Consider the following 19,570-nt stretch of genomic DNA (forward strand, 5'->3'; position numbering starts at 1 on the left):
ATCCAAGGCTGTACAGCATACAGGAAAGTGAGCCTGAACACAGATCTACCAAGCAAGTTCAGGCGCTTACCCATCTATATGTATCAAGGGTATTTTTCTGAAAACTGACTCTCCTATGTATTATTTTATGTGTTTTCATTGCTATTGAAAGTGGAATTCCTTCCAGGAAGTTCTAATGTGTGAGTGCTATATGCAAAAAGGTTGTTTTTATATATTTGTCTTCTATCCAGCCACTTAAAGCGTTCTCCTTTATTTTATTTCATACCTTACTAGGTCAGCCAAGATTTCCAGAACAATGTTAGATGCTAGCATATTCTTGGGAGGTTTTTTTCTTTTAGCTTTGTCAAGAATGGATTCAGTGTTTGACAATTAAGTATGAGGTCATTGATTTGACATAAATATTTTCTTTATCATTGAGAAAATAATCATCAATGCTTAGTTTTTATTAGGAATTGGTATTTTTATTAAAAACCTGTTTCAGCACCTGTTAAGATGATCACAGTTTTTCTCATTTGACCTACTAATGTGATGTAGCATATTAACATAAATGATATTAAGTCATTATTAAAATCACATCTATACTTCTCCTCTACTTCTCTTCCTATAATTTTCAATTCCATTAACCAGATTTTTCACGTCAATATTCATGATGATGAAGATTGATGATTTTTTTTGTTTTTTTTGGTATTGATATTGAGGCTATGTTTAAGCTTTTGCTCAGGAACAGTTTACACATTTTGGGAATTATCTCCTTCTTAAAAGAAATGATTATTTTATACTTCCAGGTATTGGACTATTGTGTAGTTACTAAAATAAACTTGATGAAAAATTTAAGTAATATGGATAATACTTATACTGTGATAATATGTAAAAAAAAAATCTGGATATAAATTTGGTTATATAACAAGATCTCAATTATATTAAAAAAATTTTAACGACAGCAAAGATTGAAAATTTTTAAAAAGTCCCCAACAGTTTTCTCTCATTGGTGTGATCATGAAGATTTTTTTCTTCTGTAATTTCCAAATCTTACAGAATGAATATGTAGTGTTTTTATAACTTAATAAAGCTTTTAAAAGAATGGAATATTTATATATTTTATTTTATACATATTTTATACACACACACACACACACACACACGCATATATAAATGAGAATGAGTAAATTGTGCCTGAGAGGAACCCAGTGGATAAATGGATAACTGGGTGCAAGAGGAGCTGATATGGAAAAACAAAGAGAACAACTAGTTAAGAAGGAAAAGAAGTTAGTGGAGAGTTGAAGGTGGGACTCGCAGTCCGTTTTTTATACTATTTTTCAGTAAGGATGCTTTAATTCTCTAATAAATAAACGGTTTGAAATAAAATCAGAAATGAGAACTATTTCTTACTTGACTCTTAACACCTCTCTCCTCCTAAACCTACTCTTTCAAAAGTAAGATACAAAAAATAGAAGTCACATAATGATAGAACTGAAGGACCTTAAAGGTCCTCTAAGCTGTCATCTTATAAATGAGAAAACTAAGCAGGATATAAAGATATTAAAAAATACATACAACCAAGCTTGTTAAAGCCATCAATGAAGTGGGATTACCAAATATTTCCTGACCACATATGCACAAATGGATCAGCATGACCACAGGGGAGATGCAGTCTACACGTGTACTCACCATGCCGCTGTAGGAATGGCGCAGCAATATGGCATGTCCATAGAGGAGCGTTCGGTGGCCACCACCTTGAGCGGTCTGCAGAGAGCAGAGAAAGGGTCGACAAGGAAAAAAAGAGTAAATTTAACTAAGTCCATAAAAATTCTCTCTTGTTCTCATGGAAAAGTTTAATGGGAAAAAATAAAAGAAGAGCTATTGCAGATGAGCAAAGTGCTGTGGAAAGAATGCTTAAATTGGGACAAAGCTACCAAGAAAACCTTCTCCTGTGGGGGGAGGGGGCTAGCAGTTGATCTAGTTCTTAAAGAATGAACTCGAGTTCAGTAAATACCATAATTTGTAATTTTTGATTCCCAGTTATTTGTTGTCTGTATTTCCCATTACACTGTGGTCCGCGTCGAGCAGGGGCTATGGTACTTTGGGCATCGTGGTATACCAGATTCCTTCCAAAATGCCTGGCACATAGTAAGGACTAGATAAATACTTCTTCAGTGAATGAGTCTTCTTAAAACACAAAATTCATCAAATCATCTTCAGGCTTAAAAACCTTTCATATCTTCCAACTGTTTACAGAAAAAGCGTCCAAATTCCTTTATACGAGAGAGCGGAACGCTTCTCAAATTCTAGCAGGCTTACAAATCACCTGGAGAGCTTGTTAAAACACAGAACCCTGAGCCTACCCCCAAGATTCCGATCCAGTAGGTCTGGAGTAAACACAGAGATGTTTCATTTCAAAAATTTTCCAGATGACCGAGGTGCTGCTGTTTTGCGGACAACAGTGAGTAGTACACACATAGAGGACTTTAGTCTCAGCCCTTTCTAGCCTCGCCCCCAAATCCCTTGTGCTCCAGACAGACACACTTTCCCTGCCCCGACCTTTCTTACTGCTCTGTCTTAGAACACAATACTCCTTCCCTCTGTAGTCTTTTCCACCTCGTCGACTGCTTTAAACTCAGGTTAAGGGCTCCCTCTTCTATGAAGCTACAACCTGAGCTAAATTTGAGAAGCCAGATGGGTTCCCCGATCCAGGTGAGTAAAGGTGTCATAGGAAACAACTCCAGGGTATTAAGAAAGAGGAAGGGACCATGGGATTGCAGTGCTGGGTCGCAGAGAAACTAAACAGGAGTCATAAAAGTAGATCAGGGTAACATCACGGGAGGTACAGAACATTATGCCAAGGAGGCTGCCCTTTTTTTCTGTAGGAAAAAGAGGTCTTTAAGGATGACTGTGATGTTACTGACTTATACATACTCTAAGAAGTACAGGAGAAAGTACTTTAATATTCATTATTAGTATAGCTTTTTTACTAAAAATATATCCCCTTCCTACTGTTCCACATAATTTCTTAAAATAACTTTACATGTTATGCTTAAAAGACTTCCAAACCATTTAAAAAGAGGTATTAAAAGGTACAAAAATTATGAGGAAAAAACTGCTTTACAAGAAAGGAAAGCTACTTTTTCACCTCCAGAGTGAAGAAGGGAAAAATCTACTCTGCAAAACTATATTCCTCCTAAGAATGAGGCCCTGTTTAGAGAGTACTTTTATTTTCTATAATATATTTGATTTACTGTGGCCAAGAACAACTTATTTACCTTGTCTGATTGGGACTAGTTTGGTAGGAGCTTACCTTTCCCTACCAGATATAAGTGCCAACGCTACAAGATCCAGCTGAACTTTAATGACACTAGACAGTCATACCAACCAAAACAAGGTGTTTTTAGATGAAGAACAAGCTTTAGATTTAACCAGAGTGCTGTTTTTTCTGTAAAGCTTTGCCTGTGCATTTCATGTGTTCATATGTACATATATACATAAATGGTCAAATTGGTTAAGAGGAGATATTTTAGTATCTGGATTTTCTTTCAAAGATCTTATATATAAAGATTTTACACAGTTGTCTATTATGGATTTAACAGTACAGATTTCCTCACTACTCAAATGCTAATTTATGTCACGAATTTAGTTTTAATACAATTCCTGTAAAAGTATGCAAATAATCCACACTAAATTAACTTTGTTAATTAAGAGAGCACTGTTAACACAAGTGAATATAATTTCTGTCACATGGTCTGCAGTCCTTTTCCTCTAACTTGTCATTTTAAATAATACTACTGTGATTCAGGACAAATCAAATGTATAATTTCCACTCTTGGGCAGGCTGGATAACTTATTCAACAAACATTTATCAAAAGAATTGTGTTTGTGGGATGCATCCAAAGACGTACCTTGGTTCTTTATTTGTGCTTTCTGATTTGGTCAATCAATCATATCGATTTTCTTGGTAAATTTGGCCTGGTCCTTGCTTTAATTTAAGGGAACAAATATTTATGGACTTCCTCTGATGTAGGGAACTACCGGTACTTTAAGAGGATGGTTACACCTGTTAAAGTACCGGTTACACTGGCTTAGCCACCTCCAGGGTTATTCCTTCAAGACTCTACAGCATGCTGCCTCAAAGTGGACTGGGTAATCCCCCAGGGCAATTTCCATGAGAAAAAGTTCATCACTGCTGGCTAATAACATCACAAGCAGTAGTAATTCAGTACTCTGGAACAAGGGGTCCATTTCTCCTCCGGCCACCCAAACCAGAACCTTACAAGCTCACAGTGCTATAACCATCATAACCTTTGGGAATCCAGCCAGGACCAACTAGATAGAACCAATCAAGCTAATGGACCAACAAGTTCAAGGCCAGCCCACCCCTCAAAATCGCACTTTAGAAAAATACCTTGGTGCTTTCTGAAGTTAACATGTTCACTGTTCCTTGGACTCTAAAACACAGGCAAAGTAAGCGGTGCTTTCCATTGCACCAGTTAAGAGAAAAAGTAGAAAGTTAAATTTTATGTAACAAACCTTGTGTTCACATTCATGTCACCTATACTTTAGTCCTACTGATTCTCCAGTAAACATTATACAAAAGAAACACTTTTTTCTATTCATTCAAAAGATATTTATCGGGTATCTTCAAATACTGTATCTGAGAGGTACACTATCTGATGTCAAGGGTATTAGGCATAATAGGCTCACAGCTTGTTTTCCTCTGCCTTCAAAATGCGAGTTTTCTCTAATTATTCATTCATTCAACAACTATAAACTGAACCCATGCGTTTCCCTACCAAAGACTTGCACACGAACAGCAAAGAAAACAGAAGTTTAAGAACTAATTCTCTCTGCATTTCTAACCACCTCCAACTACATGTCGGATTATCAGGTCTTTTTAGTAAAAGTATTACCTGGAACTTACACGTCCTTGACATACATTTCCGAGTGTGACTTGGGCCCTACCTGTTTCTGAAAATGCAACGGTCTGTCCCTCACACCCCAGCTCTCCCCTGTGATTGGCTGGGCCTGTGGTATGGTTGGTGAGCTGTGAACAGCCCGCTATGGCCCCTCTGCAGATCCTGAAGTTGGCTTCTGCTAGACTGCTGTAGCCTCCCATAGGTGAAGGGGGTTTACGCTAAGGGGCTGTTGTTCTTTCAGGGAAAAACACCACCAACCCAAGGTAACAACTACCATTTCCAAACTCCTCCCTCTAAATATTTCTGGTGTCAGAGAGCCAAGAATCATTTAATAAAGGGTAAAATTGAACTTTCTGAAAATATCAGTTAAAAAAGTTTTTTCAGTTCTGTGCGTCGGTTTGGTCCCAGGACCCCTGAGATGACTGACAGGGCTAATATTAAACGATAGTGTAAAAAAGTTGAACTGGTGAACTGTAAGTGGATAAAAAAAGTTCAGAGTACGTTCAAACAAAATCTAAGCAACAAAGCTGTATGTATTCTAAACAAACCACACTTCAATTTTTCCACAGATTATTTTAATACCAATTTGGTATTATTAGGTATTCCTATGCCTTGAGCTTTGCAGCATCTTGGCCCAAAATGTGCAATCAGGGTACCCATATTGTAAGCAGAAGCTCTGATGGAAATACTTCTACATTTACATTTATTCAGAATAAGATGCAGTCATAAGGTATCATTTATTAATCTGTTATCCTCCTCTGTGGGGAGGGGAAAATTGGATCATTGTAGCTACCTTTGAGGTACCACTGTTACAAGCTTAAAATACAACAGCAGAAAAGCATAGTACATAAAACCAGAATAGTAATGACTGAGATCAACTCAAGAGGTTTAAACATGCATAAACATTACTAGCTATGTGTTTCTGTTGTTTGGGGTGTTTTTCCTCCTCTGTGTTTAATAAAATATGTTCGTACCACATATTTGCTTAATGCGTCTTTAGTGTCATTGCTATTTAAAACCATTTAATTTATTAACTATATAACACCTAAATATTATAAGGTTTTCTGTTTTACTAATCATTTTTTCTGTACAAAAATGCTATGCTAATCAATGTAGGACATTTCTCATAATTCCAGGCCCTTATTATTCGAGAGTTTTTTTTTTTTTTTTTTTTTAAATAAATCAGAGCTTCCCTGGTGGCTCAGTGGTTGAGAGTCCGCCTGCCGATGCAAGGGACACGGGTTTATGCCCCGGTCCGGGAAGATCCCACATGCCACAGAGCGGCTGGGCCCGTGAGCCATCGCTGCTGAGCCTGCGCGTCCGGAGCCTGTGTTCCGCAACGGGAGAGGCCACAACAGTGAGAGGCCCGCGTACCGCAAAAAAATAAATAAATAAAAAATAAATCAGACTCTACAGGAGAACTTTTCTATATCCCTTGATCATTATAACACGCCATTTCAGAAGAAAAACGATGAAATCTTAAAAAGAGTTTACTGCTTAGGTAATACTAAGCTACACAACCAACGTTTAAAACGATAGACAACAACGAAAAGGAATTTGCCTTGGAGAACTTCTTTCCTAGTGCTCAGATATTTAAGCAGGGAAGCTTTTAAGTTTACCTTCAAATACAAAGAGTGATACTCGGGTAATGAGTTGTTTCAGGGAGAAAAAAAAAAAAAAATCTCTGTGCGTAAGCCTTCACATCATCTGAACGTGACTTTCCAACGCAAATGTAAACAGCACTAGACAGAGGAGGAGCACAGAACTGCTGGCCTGGCATCTGGTCCACCTGGGGTCCCCAGCAGCAGGAGCCATGCAAACAGGCCTGCCATCTTCAGTAGTGAATCATATAACAGGTTCAAAGGATGATTATAATAATTAATGAGAAATCTGGCTTCAGTGCAAAATAAATATGTTTGACAAACCAGCTGACCACTGTCGAGACAGCCACTTGGCATTAGATGGCTAACTTGTGAGGGAGGGTGTCTTAACCAAAGGTCTCCAGAGGGAACAGACCAGGACTAGGACAGGACTACCTGATCACTGCTCAGTGCCACCAGCAGAAATGAGCACCTGTGACAAGGAAGCATCTGGCTGGTTCTAGGAGGTTCTAACGATGTGTGTCCAGGTCTGAAAACCAAAGCAAGTCACGACTGAAAAGTGAAAAAGCTGCATAAAATTTAGCATCCTTTTCCTTGTAATTGGTTTAAATTACTATAGTTTAATGCATAGGCCCTCGCTTAGTCAAATTCTAACCTTTCCAGATGATCCAATGCAGGTATGAAAATAAGTCATTGGGTTTCTGGCCTTGCGGTTAAAAGAAGTCAGAGCTTAATTAAATTACATCAGGTACACCACCTGGTTTCAGCCAAATGGACGTCATTTTTCTATTTGCATTGATTTTTATATGAATCAGCTCTCATGAAAGAGCTTGAGGTACATGCTTCAGGAACTAAGCCATTTACTGTTCTCCAAGGAATCACAGAAACGGCATAGACAAAGGATTTGAATAGCAGTGAGATGATGAAATGAGTACAGTAAATGCAGATTTAGCAAGCAAAACTGCTAATTTTTAAAAAATCAAACCCAATTTCATTATTTATTTATTTAGCCTTGTCGCGCGGCATGCAGTATCTTAGTTCCCCTACCAGGGATCGAACGTGTGCCCCCTGTGCCCCCGGCAGAGTCTTAACCACTGGACCGCCAGGGAAGTCCCCTTCATTATTTATTAATATTTGCAAAGAGGGAACATATTCTTGTTTTCTGCGGTTGATAACATTTTCCCAACCAGATCCCTTGTTTCGTGATCTGCCTCATTGAGCAGTTCATGTCCTCGCTTCCCAAGGTAATAACAATAGTTTCCACTGAAAAATAATGGCTGGAATTATTTGAAATTTTGGAAAATGTTTTGGGTCCTTGTTGATAGGGACTTCAAGTAAGTGTTCTGCTCTGTCACCCTATCCAAACTGTCAAATTCTTAATGTTAACGAATAGGTCCATGTGTCAACACAACGCTCCTGGTTCAGAGTTTTGTCAAATAAGAATGTAACTCCACAGAAAATGAATCCTTTGCTTCCTTTTCTTCTAAGCAACCTTTTAAATCTACATCCAGAATTTTGATTTCACACTTTTCAGAGTTTATATCTTGTGAAATTTTTGAATATATTAAGCCTTCATTACCTGAACACAATCAATTTCTCTACACAATTTTCCTCAGCTTTTAGGATAAAAATTAAATTTCATGAATGTTACATGAGAAATGTAGCAGGTATATAAAAATGAAACAACATATTTCTACTTTTTCTCTCAAATAATGACATTCTGCTGTTCCTCTCTTTTCCCTACACGTGTCCTTCAATGATATGACCATGGATATTACTCTTCTCTTTTAGTTTGTCTCTCTTAAAACCTTTTGGTTTTTCTAATTTGATTGAGGAATAAAAAGAAGTCAAATTATTTTCACATCTCCTGGAGTAAGTAGTTCACTAGGAGCTTCTTGGTGCCTCTCCTAATTTAGCCTCTTCTAATTTTCCAGTGTATGAATTTGCTATTGTATTCATGCAACAGTGCATAAACACAAAACAGCCAATATAATTCCCACAGTGAAAATTCTAGACGGAGAACGACAGAAAAAAAATCTGTTTCAATGGGAGAAATTCCTAACGTTGGCTAAGTAAGACTTAGTATGTCACAATATGACCCAAAGATGTCAAATGTCAATAAATGTAAACATGGGATGTATTTACTGAAGTTTAAAAGTTTTGATTTAATTTTTGAAAACTTTAAAATGTGAAGAAAAGTGCCATGAATTCAAAAATTAAATATGAGTAACCAAACACAAAACATACAAAGTATTACATATACAGCAGATGATCCAATGCCTTACCTTCATCATGAATTTCTGTAGGGGCATAAGGAAAAGAGAAAATATTAAATATACATTATTTCAAAGACATTTTAAAATATCTTATTTTTAGACTCCACTGTTCTAAATGGAGTTACATGAACAATAAACAAAAAAACATTCACTGTGTTGTCACAACAAAACTTAATATCAACTACATGCTAGAGAAAAGGTGTCGCAAGCCAAACTCTTTTTAGAATGCTTCTACATTAGTTCTTTCTTTTCTGTGAAAACATGCTACTTGACTTTAATGCGTGATTTAATTTACAGCATATTTAAGCACCCAAAAAAAAGTATAATCCTAAAATTATGTTCTGACAATGCTTTAAAAAATTTTTCATCTCATCTGTTGCATAAAAATGCAGTAATATAAACAGCAACCCAAGTAACTTAAGTAAAAATAGTGGATTAGAAACAGGTACGGTAGACCATCAATTAATATGCTGTGATGAGCTGCCCATATTTCATGCAAAAATGACAAAAAGCAATTCTTTAGATACTACATATTGTGATATGTGAATTTCAAAGAAAAACCACAGAACTTTTCTCTTGACTCGGCCATTTCTCATGATTTACATTATAACAGCTCTTTTTTTCTTCTACAAAACATAATATGTACATATCGATATATTCCTTCCTTTTTCTTTAGACCCATAAAGTTTCTTTGACTTCTTACTCCTGGGAGAGGTAAACAGATGAAAAAGAGCAAAGAAGGAAAAATGATAGTATGTTTCCAAACTTAGGGCTACGTTTAGCTGTCAGATGCATGTAAGTCCTACAGAGGAAAAAATACACACATCCACATTAGTCTTAAAGAAAACAGCAAGGGAAAGTTTTCTAACATAGATGTTAAATACCACACTTGTTTCCCTGAAACATACATACATAGTCATATATGTATATTACTAAATGGCAATTCTATTATGACTGATTTTTTTCATTTTCAATATTATAATGTTAAGGAAAAATTGTCAAGAACCATTTCATTCTCAGCTTAGAAAATATAGGCTGTGTAGTTACAGTTTTGTAGCTAATATCCGTGGTAAATGATACAAGGAACTTTATTTACTCCACGTTGATACTGACTAATCGCATGCCTACCTGTGATCAGCAGTGATGCAGATATCACTGAGGAATTAGGGAAAATCATTTAAGCCTTAATTCAAAGAAAAACAAAAATCCAAAATTTTGCTACAGAAAATGGTTTATAATAGACACTTTCTTCATGAGATTTTTGGGTTTTTAACTCATTTAGGTTTTAGAGATTTTCCGTTCAGAAATGTCTTCAGTCTGACTTTGTCAGCTACGCAGGTGGACCTACTTTAGAATTGTAGAAAATAGAAAAGAGAGTCATCTAGGTACTGAGGTCTGCTCTTCGTAATTTTTAGTTGTGTGTGAACACAGGATGCGCAAGTCACAGAGAAGAGTGATCTGGACACAGGATAAAATAAAATGAATGCTGTAAATTAGGAAAGACTAAGACGGCCATCTACAGAACGAGAAAGAAGAGCAGATGGATCAGACACGCATTATTTTCAAGACAATCAGGAACATGAAAGATTATCTGTGGCAGTACTGACATGAACTTTTTGTGCAAATCATCTATTGGTCCATCTATTTGACTTATTACATTAGAAGATATTCAAAAGGGATCATTCAAGGGCAAAGAAGAAGTCAAAATACATTAATATATAAAGGAAAAACATATTATTTTAATCTCAATGTAAACACTGCTTAAGTATGGTAAAGAGCAACAGAAGAAGAATGAAAATTAAAATCCTTTACAAGTTGATGATGTGATAGAAAGAGAAAAGAAACTCATGCATGAAGATAAATATTGAAACAGCCTCAATTTAGGTGTAAAGCATTATCATTTTTATGCTTACAGTAAGTTTAATAAGGAAATCAATTATTTATTTTATTTATTTATTTTGCGGTACGCGGGCCTCTCACTGTTGTGGCCTCTCCCGTTGCGGAGCACAGGCTCCGGACGCGCAGGCTTAGCAGCCATGGCTCACGGGCCCAGCCGCTCCGCGGCATGTGGGATCTTCCCGGACCGGGGCACGAACCCGCGTCCTCTGCATTGGCAGGCGGACTCTCAACCACTGCGCCACCAGGGAAGCCCGGAAATCAATTATTTAAGAGCTAAAATTTCATTAGACAAGATACAGAGGTGGATAATTATAAAGACAGAGTCCAGGCATGGTGCTTTCTGTCTTAGAAGAAATTTGGGGATGAAAATCAATTGACACAGAAACACAAAGTGGGAAATTTCAGTTCTTTAGGGCAAAACTACGAGTGGCAGTAATTCAGTGTCCCAAGTTTAGTTTAATTACTTCAGAATGGACAACTCAGATGAAGCTTCAAATGTGACCAAGAGCTGGGGACATAAGCACCCCCCCCCCATTATGCTAGACTAACATGAAAACCAGGAAGAGAAACAGCAATCCTTATGTTCTAACTCAAACAAAGATGGCCCTGGGAGTCTGATGGATGATAAAAAGAAGCAGAAGTCTTTGCTCTATATGTCACTTGATCTAGTAGATCTAAAAACCCTAAGGGATTTTCTTAGCATATGCAAATAATTATGAGTAGAAAAACAAATCAAATAGCAATACTTTAGTCTGAAAATTGTAATCAAACATCAGACATCAAGAGACTGCATAATTATATTCCATCTGTTACTGGTACAAAGAAAGAAACAGAAATTGAGGTGATGTACAAACTTCCTCTACCATAATTTTGCCTTTCAGTTCAAACTTGGATTTTTTTTCACTGTTATTTCAGGTTTGTGAAATGACAACTGATTACAAAAATTAATTCCTCTATAAACGGGCCTTTCTTAGAAGTTTTAAAAGAACCTTTGCTAAAATGTCTTCTTAAAAATTATATAGATGAGGAAATAGTAACAAAGCAACAAAATAAACAGTTTGGGGCTACTAAAAAAGAATTATCGGGCTTCCGTGGTGGCGCAGTGGTTGGGAGTCCGCCTGCCGATGCAGGGGACACGGGTTCGTGCCCCGGTCCGGGAAGATCCCACATGCCGCGGAGCGGTTGCACCCGTGGGCCATGGCCGCTGAGCCTGCGCGTCCGCAGCCTGTGCGCCGCAATGGGAGAGGCCACAACAGTGAGAGGTCCGCGTACCGCAAAAAAAAAAAAAAAAAATTTATCAAATAGGACAATCTGAGAGACTAGGGCAAAATTTTGCCTCTGGAGTCCTAACATGAAGTTTCCACTGAGGCAGCGAAATGTCCTACTCTGCACACCAAATATCCATCAGACTTAAGCCTCTTCTGTCATCTTTTTTCTCCTTGTATCAAGATGCTAGGATTCTCCATAATCCTCCAGCTGGTCTTCTCTCCTCTGTGAATGAGGATACATGTGGTAAATTTCATTATGTTGAGAAAAGGAAAAAATATTTCACCACTAAAGACGTGGGTTTGTTGGTGGCTTTTTTATAATTAACCATGCTCCCCCAGAATTTTAGAGGGCAAAAGAAATTTAAGATTAACAATTCCAAGTTCCAAACATATATCAATATATACTATCTAATAGCATATGTGGGTGTATCTTTGTGAAAAATCTCAACAATTTCTCTTATGATGAAGATATCCTATGTAAATGCTTAACTTTCTAAGACTTCCCCACTGAAAATCCTCAAGACTGCACTGATTGACAGACATGTTGATGGTGGGCCCAGAAAGCGTCTAAAAGAGGGTTCTGCTTTTAGCCCATGAAAAAGCAATTATACATATTATGATACAGCCCGTGGCAATGCTCTTGCATTACTCATATTAATGACCATCACTGGCAGCTAGTGATATGTGTATGCTGGTATTTTTTAATAAGAATTCAGTATAATTTGGGGGCAGATTGGGAGCAACTGCTGTCTGTTTCAACCTATCAACAACTCTTTATAGACAGTGTCTAAATGGACTGTCTTTTCTCTCATGTGTAAGGGTCTGACATATATATGTATATATAATTATCCAGTTCTTCTTTAGAAGAATAAAGGAAAATAATTCTGATAAGCTACTATAAATTCTCATCTTTTATCTCTGTGACACATTTATAAATCACTGAGCTGCATGAATGTCTAAAATATGAAGTAGAAAAGCTATTGAGGGCTTTTTTTTTTTTTTTGGCAGTATGTGGGCCTCTCACTGCTGTGGCCTCTGCCATTGCGGAGCACAGGCTCCGGACGCGCAGGCTCAGCGGCCATGGCTCACGGGCCCAGCCACTCCGCGGCATGTGGGATCTTCCCGGACCGGGGCACGAACCCGTGTCCCCTGCATCGACAGGCGGACTCTCAACCACTGCGCCACCAGGGAAGCCCGAGGGCTTCTTCCTTTCCCACCTTTCTCTCAATCAAAACCCAACAAACTGATCTCTACGGAGAGTATGTGGATCATAATGACCTGAGGACCTATAAAGCCTGCCCTACACTCAGAGCACCACCTACCTAGAAAAAATTGTCTTTATCAGGATATAGAAGATTCCGTATATTTTTTTCAAAACCATTTCAAACATGATTGAATCTTGATAACATGAGAGCACTTCATAGACCCTCACATCATAGTAGCTGCACGAAAAAATGCATTATTAAAACTACTCTCAGAAACATTTGAAAGGATTTTGTATTTTAATAATTCCAACAGCATCAACATATTTTTTAATATGTATGAGACATCATTTGGTCTACAGACAATGCTTCACATACAACAATATGACAATGTTTTCCATCCCTTTATTGTCCCCAGCTCCATCCATGACTGCGATCCCAGGCCTCCATGTTAGAAACCAATGCTAGAGGTTAGGGGGCTAGAGGGCTGAGGGTGGAGTAGATGGAAATAACAATTCATCACGTTTTAATGCAGAACTCACAAATGTTATTCCCTCTTGAAGTATGAAGAGCAGCATCTGATTACTCAATGAGCTCTTGATTAAACACAAATGCCCAAAGGTGCTCAAAGAGACGCGGGAAAACAGCTAGAGGGTGGAAGGAAGGGAGGAGGAGGGGGGAGAGAGAGATAGGTTGACTGACGTGTGATGAAGTTTCCAGAATGATGCTATGAGAAAATTTATAAAGAAGCAAGTCTAATTTTCAATATATTTAAGTTTTATAAGGCTTCTAAAAGTCTCAATCTGGGGTTGTCACCTATGTTCTGTAGACAAGCAAATATAACGGGGTCTTAAAATAGGACACCTGTTTCAGAACAAAGTAGTGGCAAATACTCTCATATTCCAAACCACACTGGGATACCACCCAAACAGGGACACCAAAGCAGGTGGCTGAAAATCCAACTGCTGCCCTAAGCTGGCCCCCAGCTCCAGTCTCTCCGGAGAGGCTGGAGAGCAAAGAGATGGTTTCTTAGAGAGAGGTGTTGATTGGCTTGGAGTCCTGTTTCCCCAGAGCTTGCCCTCAGCTCAAGCCTAGAGAGGGTGGCTTCAGGGATACTTGTGTCCCAGCAGAGTCACGTTACAACTGGCCAGTGACCGCACTGCCAAGAGCAAATGGGGGCCACGCTAGACGGAGCCAGCCTGGGACTGTCTTCAATGCCACCAAGAGACCAGGGATGAGGAGGTCATCACCACTGATCAGCTAGAGGATGGGGCACATGGAGGCAGCAAGAGAACCCCAGCTCAGAGGTTTCCGGTGACAGCATCTCCACTGGTCACCGCCCAACTATCCAGAGAGAAAGTCAGCTGAAAACACCTGACCAGCCCCATGAATGACAGGCTCATCAAAGAAGACCTGCCTGCCAACTTTCCTCTTCTCCTTGCCAGGACACCCTGAGAGGGTCAGAAGCCGCAGGCAATGCACAGGCGTTTGTGGGAACTGGCAGAGGGAAGTGAGATGCAGACTCCTCCCTACTCCCCGCCCGCTCCAGGCTCCTGCCGGGAGAGGCCTGAGCTGTAACTAGAATTAACATCAAGAGTGTTCCACTACACAGGACTGGGCATTTTAATTACTGAAATGAGACTTATGTGACTTGAAATGGCTGGGGGGGTGTCTCATTGTCTATGAGAAAACATAGAACCTGTCCTAACTTAACCCAGGGCACACAGGAGAATGAGCCCCCAGAGCAGGTAGGTAGGCAGGGGATTCAACTGTTTTCTGTTACCCTTCAAGTAACAGAAAAAGGTAACAAATTCTACCTGTGACAGTAGACATTCAAGCTCCCTATGGCAAGCGCGTAAGATTTGACGTATATGGGTCTTCAAAGAAAGAAACAGCTCAAATCTAAAATTTACTGAGACCTATACATACAGTGATTATCAGTTACCCAGAGCAAATCCAGCTGGATATTTTCATTATATGATATCTCAATGAAGGTATATTTCAGCATTGATACGTCTTATCATTAACATAACAGTAATATTTTAGAACCAGAAAGGGCTAGCCCAGATTCTAATCCTATAAACAAGGAGACGAGACGAATGCCCACAAATAGCTGACATAGGTTATGAAGTGAGTCACAGAGCTAAACGGCATGACTGTCAGCTCAATGTTACTGCCAATACTTTCTCAGAACTAGAAAGCAATCTCTAAGGTAAAGGTTTGCAAATAAACCTACTAAGAATAAATTTTGAGATGAGAAATCCCTATGAAAATGAGAGGGAGAAAATCCACATAGCAAGGCACTTCAAAAAAGCAACCAAATGCAGAGGAAAGAATGGGGATACTTCTAGACAGCGGGAGAAAGGGGGTTCATTCATTTAAATATTCTATTTCCAAAGGAATTTAAGTGGCTTGAGTGACTGGCTCAAGAACTACTGATTTGGATACAGCACAGGGATACTGGAACGGAAGTGAAGGGATAAAAAGATGAGGCAGGGACTTCTTTGAGGATGGCTAATCTTGGGGAAGGAGCACAAAAAGGTGAAACACATGTTCTTATAAACAGGTTTCCATCCCCAAGACAAGAATTCGGATCAGAATTTTAACTAGAGGCAGAGAAGAGAGGAAATTTCAAAAAGAAAGAGCTGAACAAAATTAATAGCTTAGTTATGAAGAAACAGATGATGAATTAAAATTATTTCCAGAGTTATAACATAGAAGTAGTAGTTCTCAAAAATCCATACATGGGGGGCTTCCCTGGTGCCGCAGTGGTTGAGAGTCCGCCTGCCAATGCAGGGGACACGGGTTTGGGCCCCGGTCCGGGAGGATCCCACATGCCATGGAGCAACTAGGCCCGTGAGCCACAACTACTGAGCCTGCGCGTCCGGAGCCTGTGCTCCGCAACAAGAGAGGCCGTGACAGTGACAGGCCCGCGCGCCGCGATGAAGAGCGGTCCCTGCTTGCCACAACTAGAGAAAGCCCTTGCACAGAAACGAAGACCCAACACAGCAAAAATAAATTAATTAATAAACTCCTACCCCCAACATCTTCTTTAAAAAAAAAAAAAATCCATACATGGGTGTCATCATAATGGAAATGGTAAATTTAATAAACAAAACTTTCTTTAAGTATAAAGGGCTGAAAGAAGTTTAGGAAACAGGGCAGTTGTTTGGGAAACACAAGTGAAAGGCTACTGAAAAGACAGCAAAAGTCTCAAGATGTTGCCTCAGGGTAACTGCATCCCAGAATGAGAGAATATAATGAAAGTAAAATGAAGTCATCATGTAAGCCAGTATTAGCTGATTCACCGTAGTAAGTCACAGGGCAAATACGAACAAAACAACACAACATGAAGGGCCTCACTGTTTTGCACACAAAGTGGATCAGGAATACCAATGTTGGTGAAACTCTAATTTCCATTCAGCATTAAAAGGAGTTCAGAATTGGAAGGATCTTTGCCTTTCCCTCTGTCCCCCTCCCTCCCTCCCTCCCCCCCCCCTCAATAGTTGAAGAAACTGAGACCAAGAATAGTAACATACTTTGGCCATATCACTTTGTCACACTGTTGGTCTCCAAATTAGCCTCCAGAATCCTGCAGCGGTTAACTTTCTTCGTGATATTTTCTCATTCACCTTCACTTTTTAAGATTGTATGAATATGTATAAAGCCTTTTTCTATAGCACATGGGAAAATTCGAGAGCTAAGCAGTAGGATTCTAAGATTAAACAGTCGAGATTTTTCGGTAAAAGATACACAGTATTAATAATAAAAGCCTTCTCATGGACCAGAAGCCTATCATAACGATAAAGCCGATTACACAGAGACTATAATGTTCCAGGGATAGAGAATATTTTAATAGATTCCATTTCAGAAGAAGAAAACTAGAAACTTCTAAAGGTTCTAACTGGAGACTGGTAAAATACGTGTTGACTACAACAGAGCAGTTATTTTGAATACTCAAAGTACCAGCCACACTAGGAAGCAAAACAAAAAGATTAGAGGCAACAGCAAACATGCACCCATTTATATCACGATCCCTTTGTAAATACGTGGAAACACATACCCATTTTTTCACATCAACTTTCTGTGGAAAGAAAAAGTCAAAATAGTAACAGGCACACAAATAAGTAGCTAGCAAGGTTTTAATTACTGTCATTTAAATAAACTGAAATGTGGTCCCTGCACCAAAACCTACTTCCAATTCTGAAGGATCCGAAACGGTATCCAAGCTTTTAAGTAATAACATTTAATCTCCTCAAACAAACAAACGTTTTCAATTAATTTAGTAATCAGAACTTCAAAAGGCATTAGGCTGAATATGTACCAGGTACATGAAATAACAATAATCTAGTATATTCAAAAGCAAATGTGAACATTTACCTAATTCTCAAACCTACAGGCCTTTGATTTAGGAACCACTATTCTCCTCTAACTATAAAAATGTATTTAACAAAAAAGATCAGTTTAGAAATACAGCATCTAAGAATAAATCTCTGATGAAATAGCAGTAAAATTTCTCTTAGCCCAATCTTTCTAGCATTATATAAATGTTCACAGTATAACAAAAGGCATGCTTTGTCAAATAATTCTGAAACTGCATCAGAATCCAAGTATTGTTTAAAATGTAGTTATTAATGAATGCATGTTAGTCTCATACGACTCTTTAAAAATTAAGTGAATATAATTATATCCAAAGCGTAAAACAGAATAAAAAGCCATATGTCAACGACTGCCTCTACAAGGCCCTAAGATTCCTAGCAAATCAATCAGAATTTAAAAATCTCGACACTGAGGGATATACTCTCTCTCAAAGGTAAGTTTCCATAATCAACCTCCCTTCTTTAGCACATATGATTGGGGATCAGTGAAACTTGAGGTCTGCTTCAGACTCTTCATGCATTTACGTTTACTTGCAATTCTTTTTTCTTTAGAAAATTCATTAATCAGGTCCAAAGCTCATGCTACTTCGCCATAACTAAGAATCTCCACTCCTTATTAACAAGCTTCAAGAAGGAAATGTGCGTAAGATGCATATACATTGTGATTACTTTTTAAATGCTATGAAGTGATATAAAAATATCAACCTAAATACACAGGTGGGATTGTTCTGAAGGCCCAGTGAGATTCAATAGATTCAACAGATTACTTACAACAGAGCATTTTGGCTTCGTCAACAATTTATTTAGTCTTCAGAAAAATCTCTTCTAAGCCTACCCCCAACCTCTGAATTTACAAACACATTGTTATTTAAGAAAGAATACTTTAATGAATGGAAAGCCCTGGTTTTCACTATAAGTTTTCAAGATATTTAGCTGTTACCCAAAGCTCAAGTCCTCATTTTAAGCATGAACCTATTAAAGTGATGAATCTATTTCTTTAGATCCTGGGGCACAGGGAAACAATTTAGTCATGTCCAGTATAATATAATTATCATTCACTTTTCTACCTTTAAAAGGACAAATTCTTATATTTATTCTCTTCCATGAAAAATAACTTAAGGAAATGTGAAATGATTTCCCTTTCATGTTTATCAGGAAATCAGGATATGCCATGCTTTTTCAATGATCAACAAAGACATTCTATTATCCCATCATTATTTTCACATCAAAATGTTAAATATACCCACACACACACGTACACACACACACATACTTGCATCAGTGCAAAGATAAAGTGTTGTGGGATTTTCCTGGAAGAAAGAGAAATTGTAATCAAGAGTCATAGTTCCTAGTATTAGTAACAGAAGCTCTTCAATGATCTATATTACAAAAGTGAAACTTTTTTAAGCAGCAAGAATTAGCAATAATATAACAGATTCAGTATCCAAATACCCAAAGAAAGGCTTAGCAACAGCATGTGCTGGGAGTGAATTTTCAGCTAAACACAGAAGACAAGACAAATGGTCCACAGAGTTAAAAGACTGATAAAGTACAATAAAGCTGTAATTATGCATAAGCGATGCAGAGCAATTTCATGACACATCTCTCATGAATGTTATCAAGAATTATTTAATTAAATGCCTACAAACAGTGAAGAAGAGAATGATTTATATGAAGCTAATCAAGGAAAGGAAATATAAAGCTCACAATGAACTTGACCAATTTTACAGTTTAAACAGTTACCAAATCCATAAAGCATAAGACAAATGAGTACTTATTCCAATAATTTTTTATCCAAGTATGTGGGATTTTTAAAAAACATACTGATTCCATTAATTTACAGAAGATAAATATTTTACCATCTGTAGGAAACAGCATTAAATATTTTAAGACCAACAAATGAGCAAATTTATTTTCAAATAAAAACACAATTTCCATTAAGGAAAATAAAACAGTCATTTAAATAGCAACTTGACTAAGCAGAGAGGACAGAAGTTAAGAACATAATACAAAAGTAATTAATTATAAATTATATCATATG

At 37.9% G+C, this 19,570-nt stretch overlaps 1 protein-coding gene across 1 annotated transcript in view; it reads right to left on the minus strand.

Moving 5' to 3' along the window:
- RYR2 (ryanodine receptor 2) overlaps window positions 1-19,570 on the minus strand; it is a 721,598-nt gene that overhangs the window by 424,030 nt on the left and 277,998 nt on the right. Inside the window, exons 4-6 of the mRNA XM_067710999.1 lie at window positions 17,214-17,230; window positions 8,791-8,805; window positions 1,669-1,743 (exon numbers count right to left, since the gene is read on the minus strand). Coding sequence (XP_067567100.1) covers window positions 1,669-1,743; window positions 8,791-8,805; window positions 17,214-17,230 — 107 coding nt within the window. The remainder of the gene's footprint in view (window positions 1-1,668; window positions 1,744-8,790; window positions 8,806-17,213; window positions 17,231-19,570) is intronic.

The sequence above is a fragment of the Pseudorca crassidens genome, chromosome 16, assembly GCF_039906515.1.
Source record: "Pseudorca crassidens isolate mPseCra1 chromosome 16, mPseCra1.hap1, whole genome shotgun sequence".
Lineage (NCBI taxonomy): Eukaryota > Metazoa > Chordata > Mammalia > Artiodactyla > Delphinidae > Pseudorca > Pseudorca crassidens.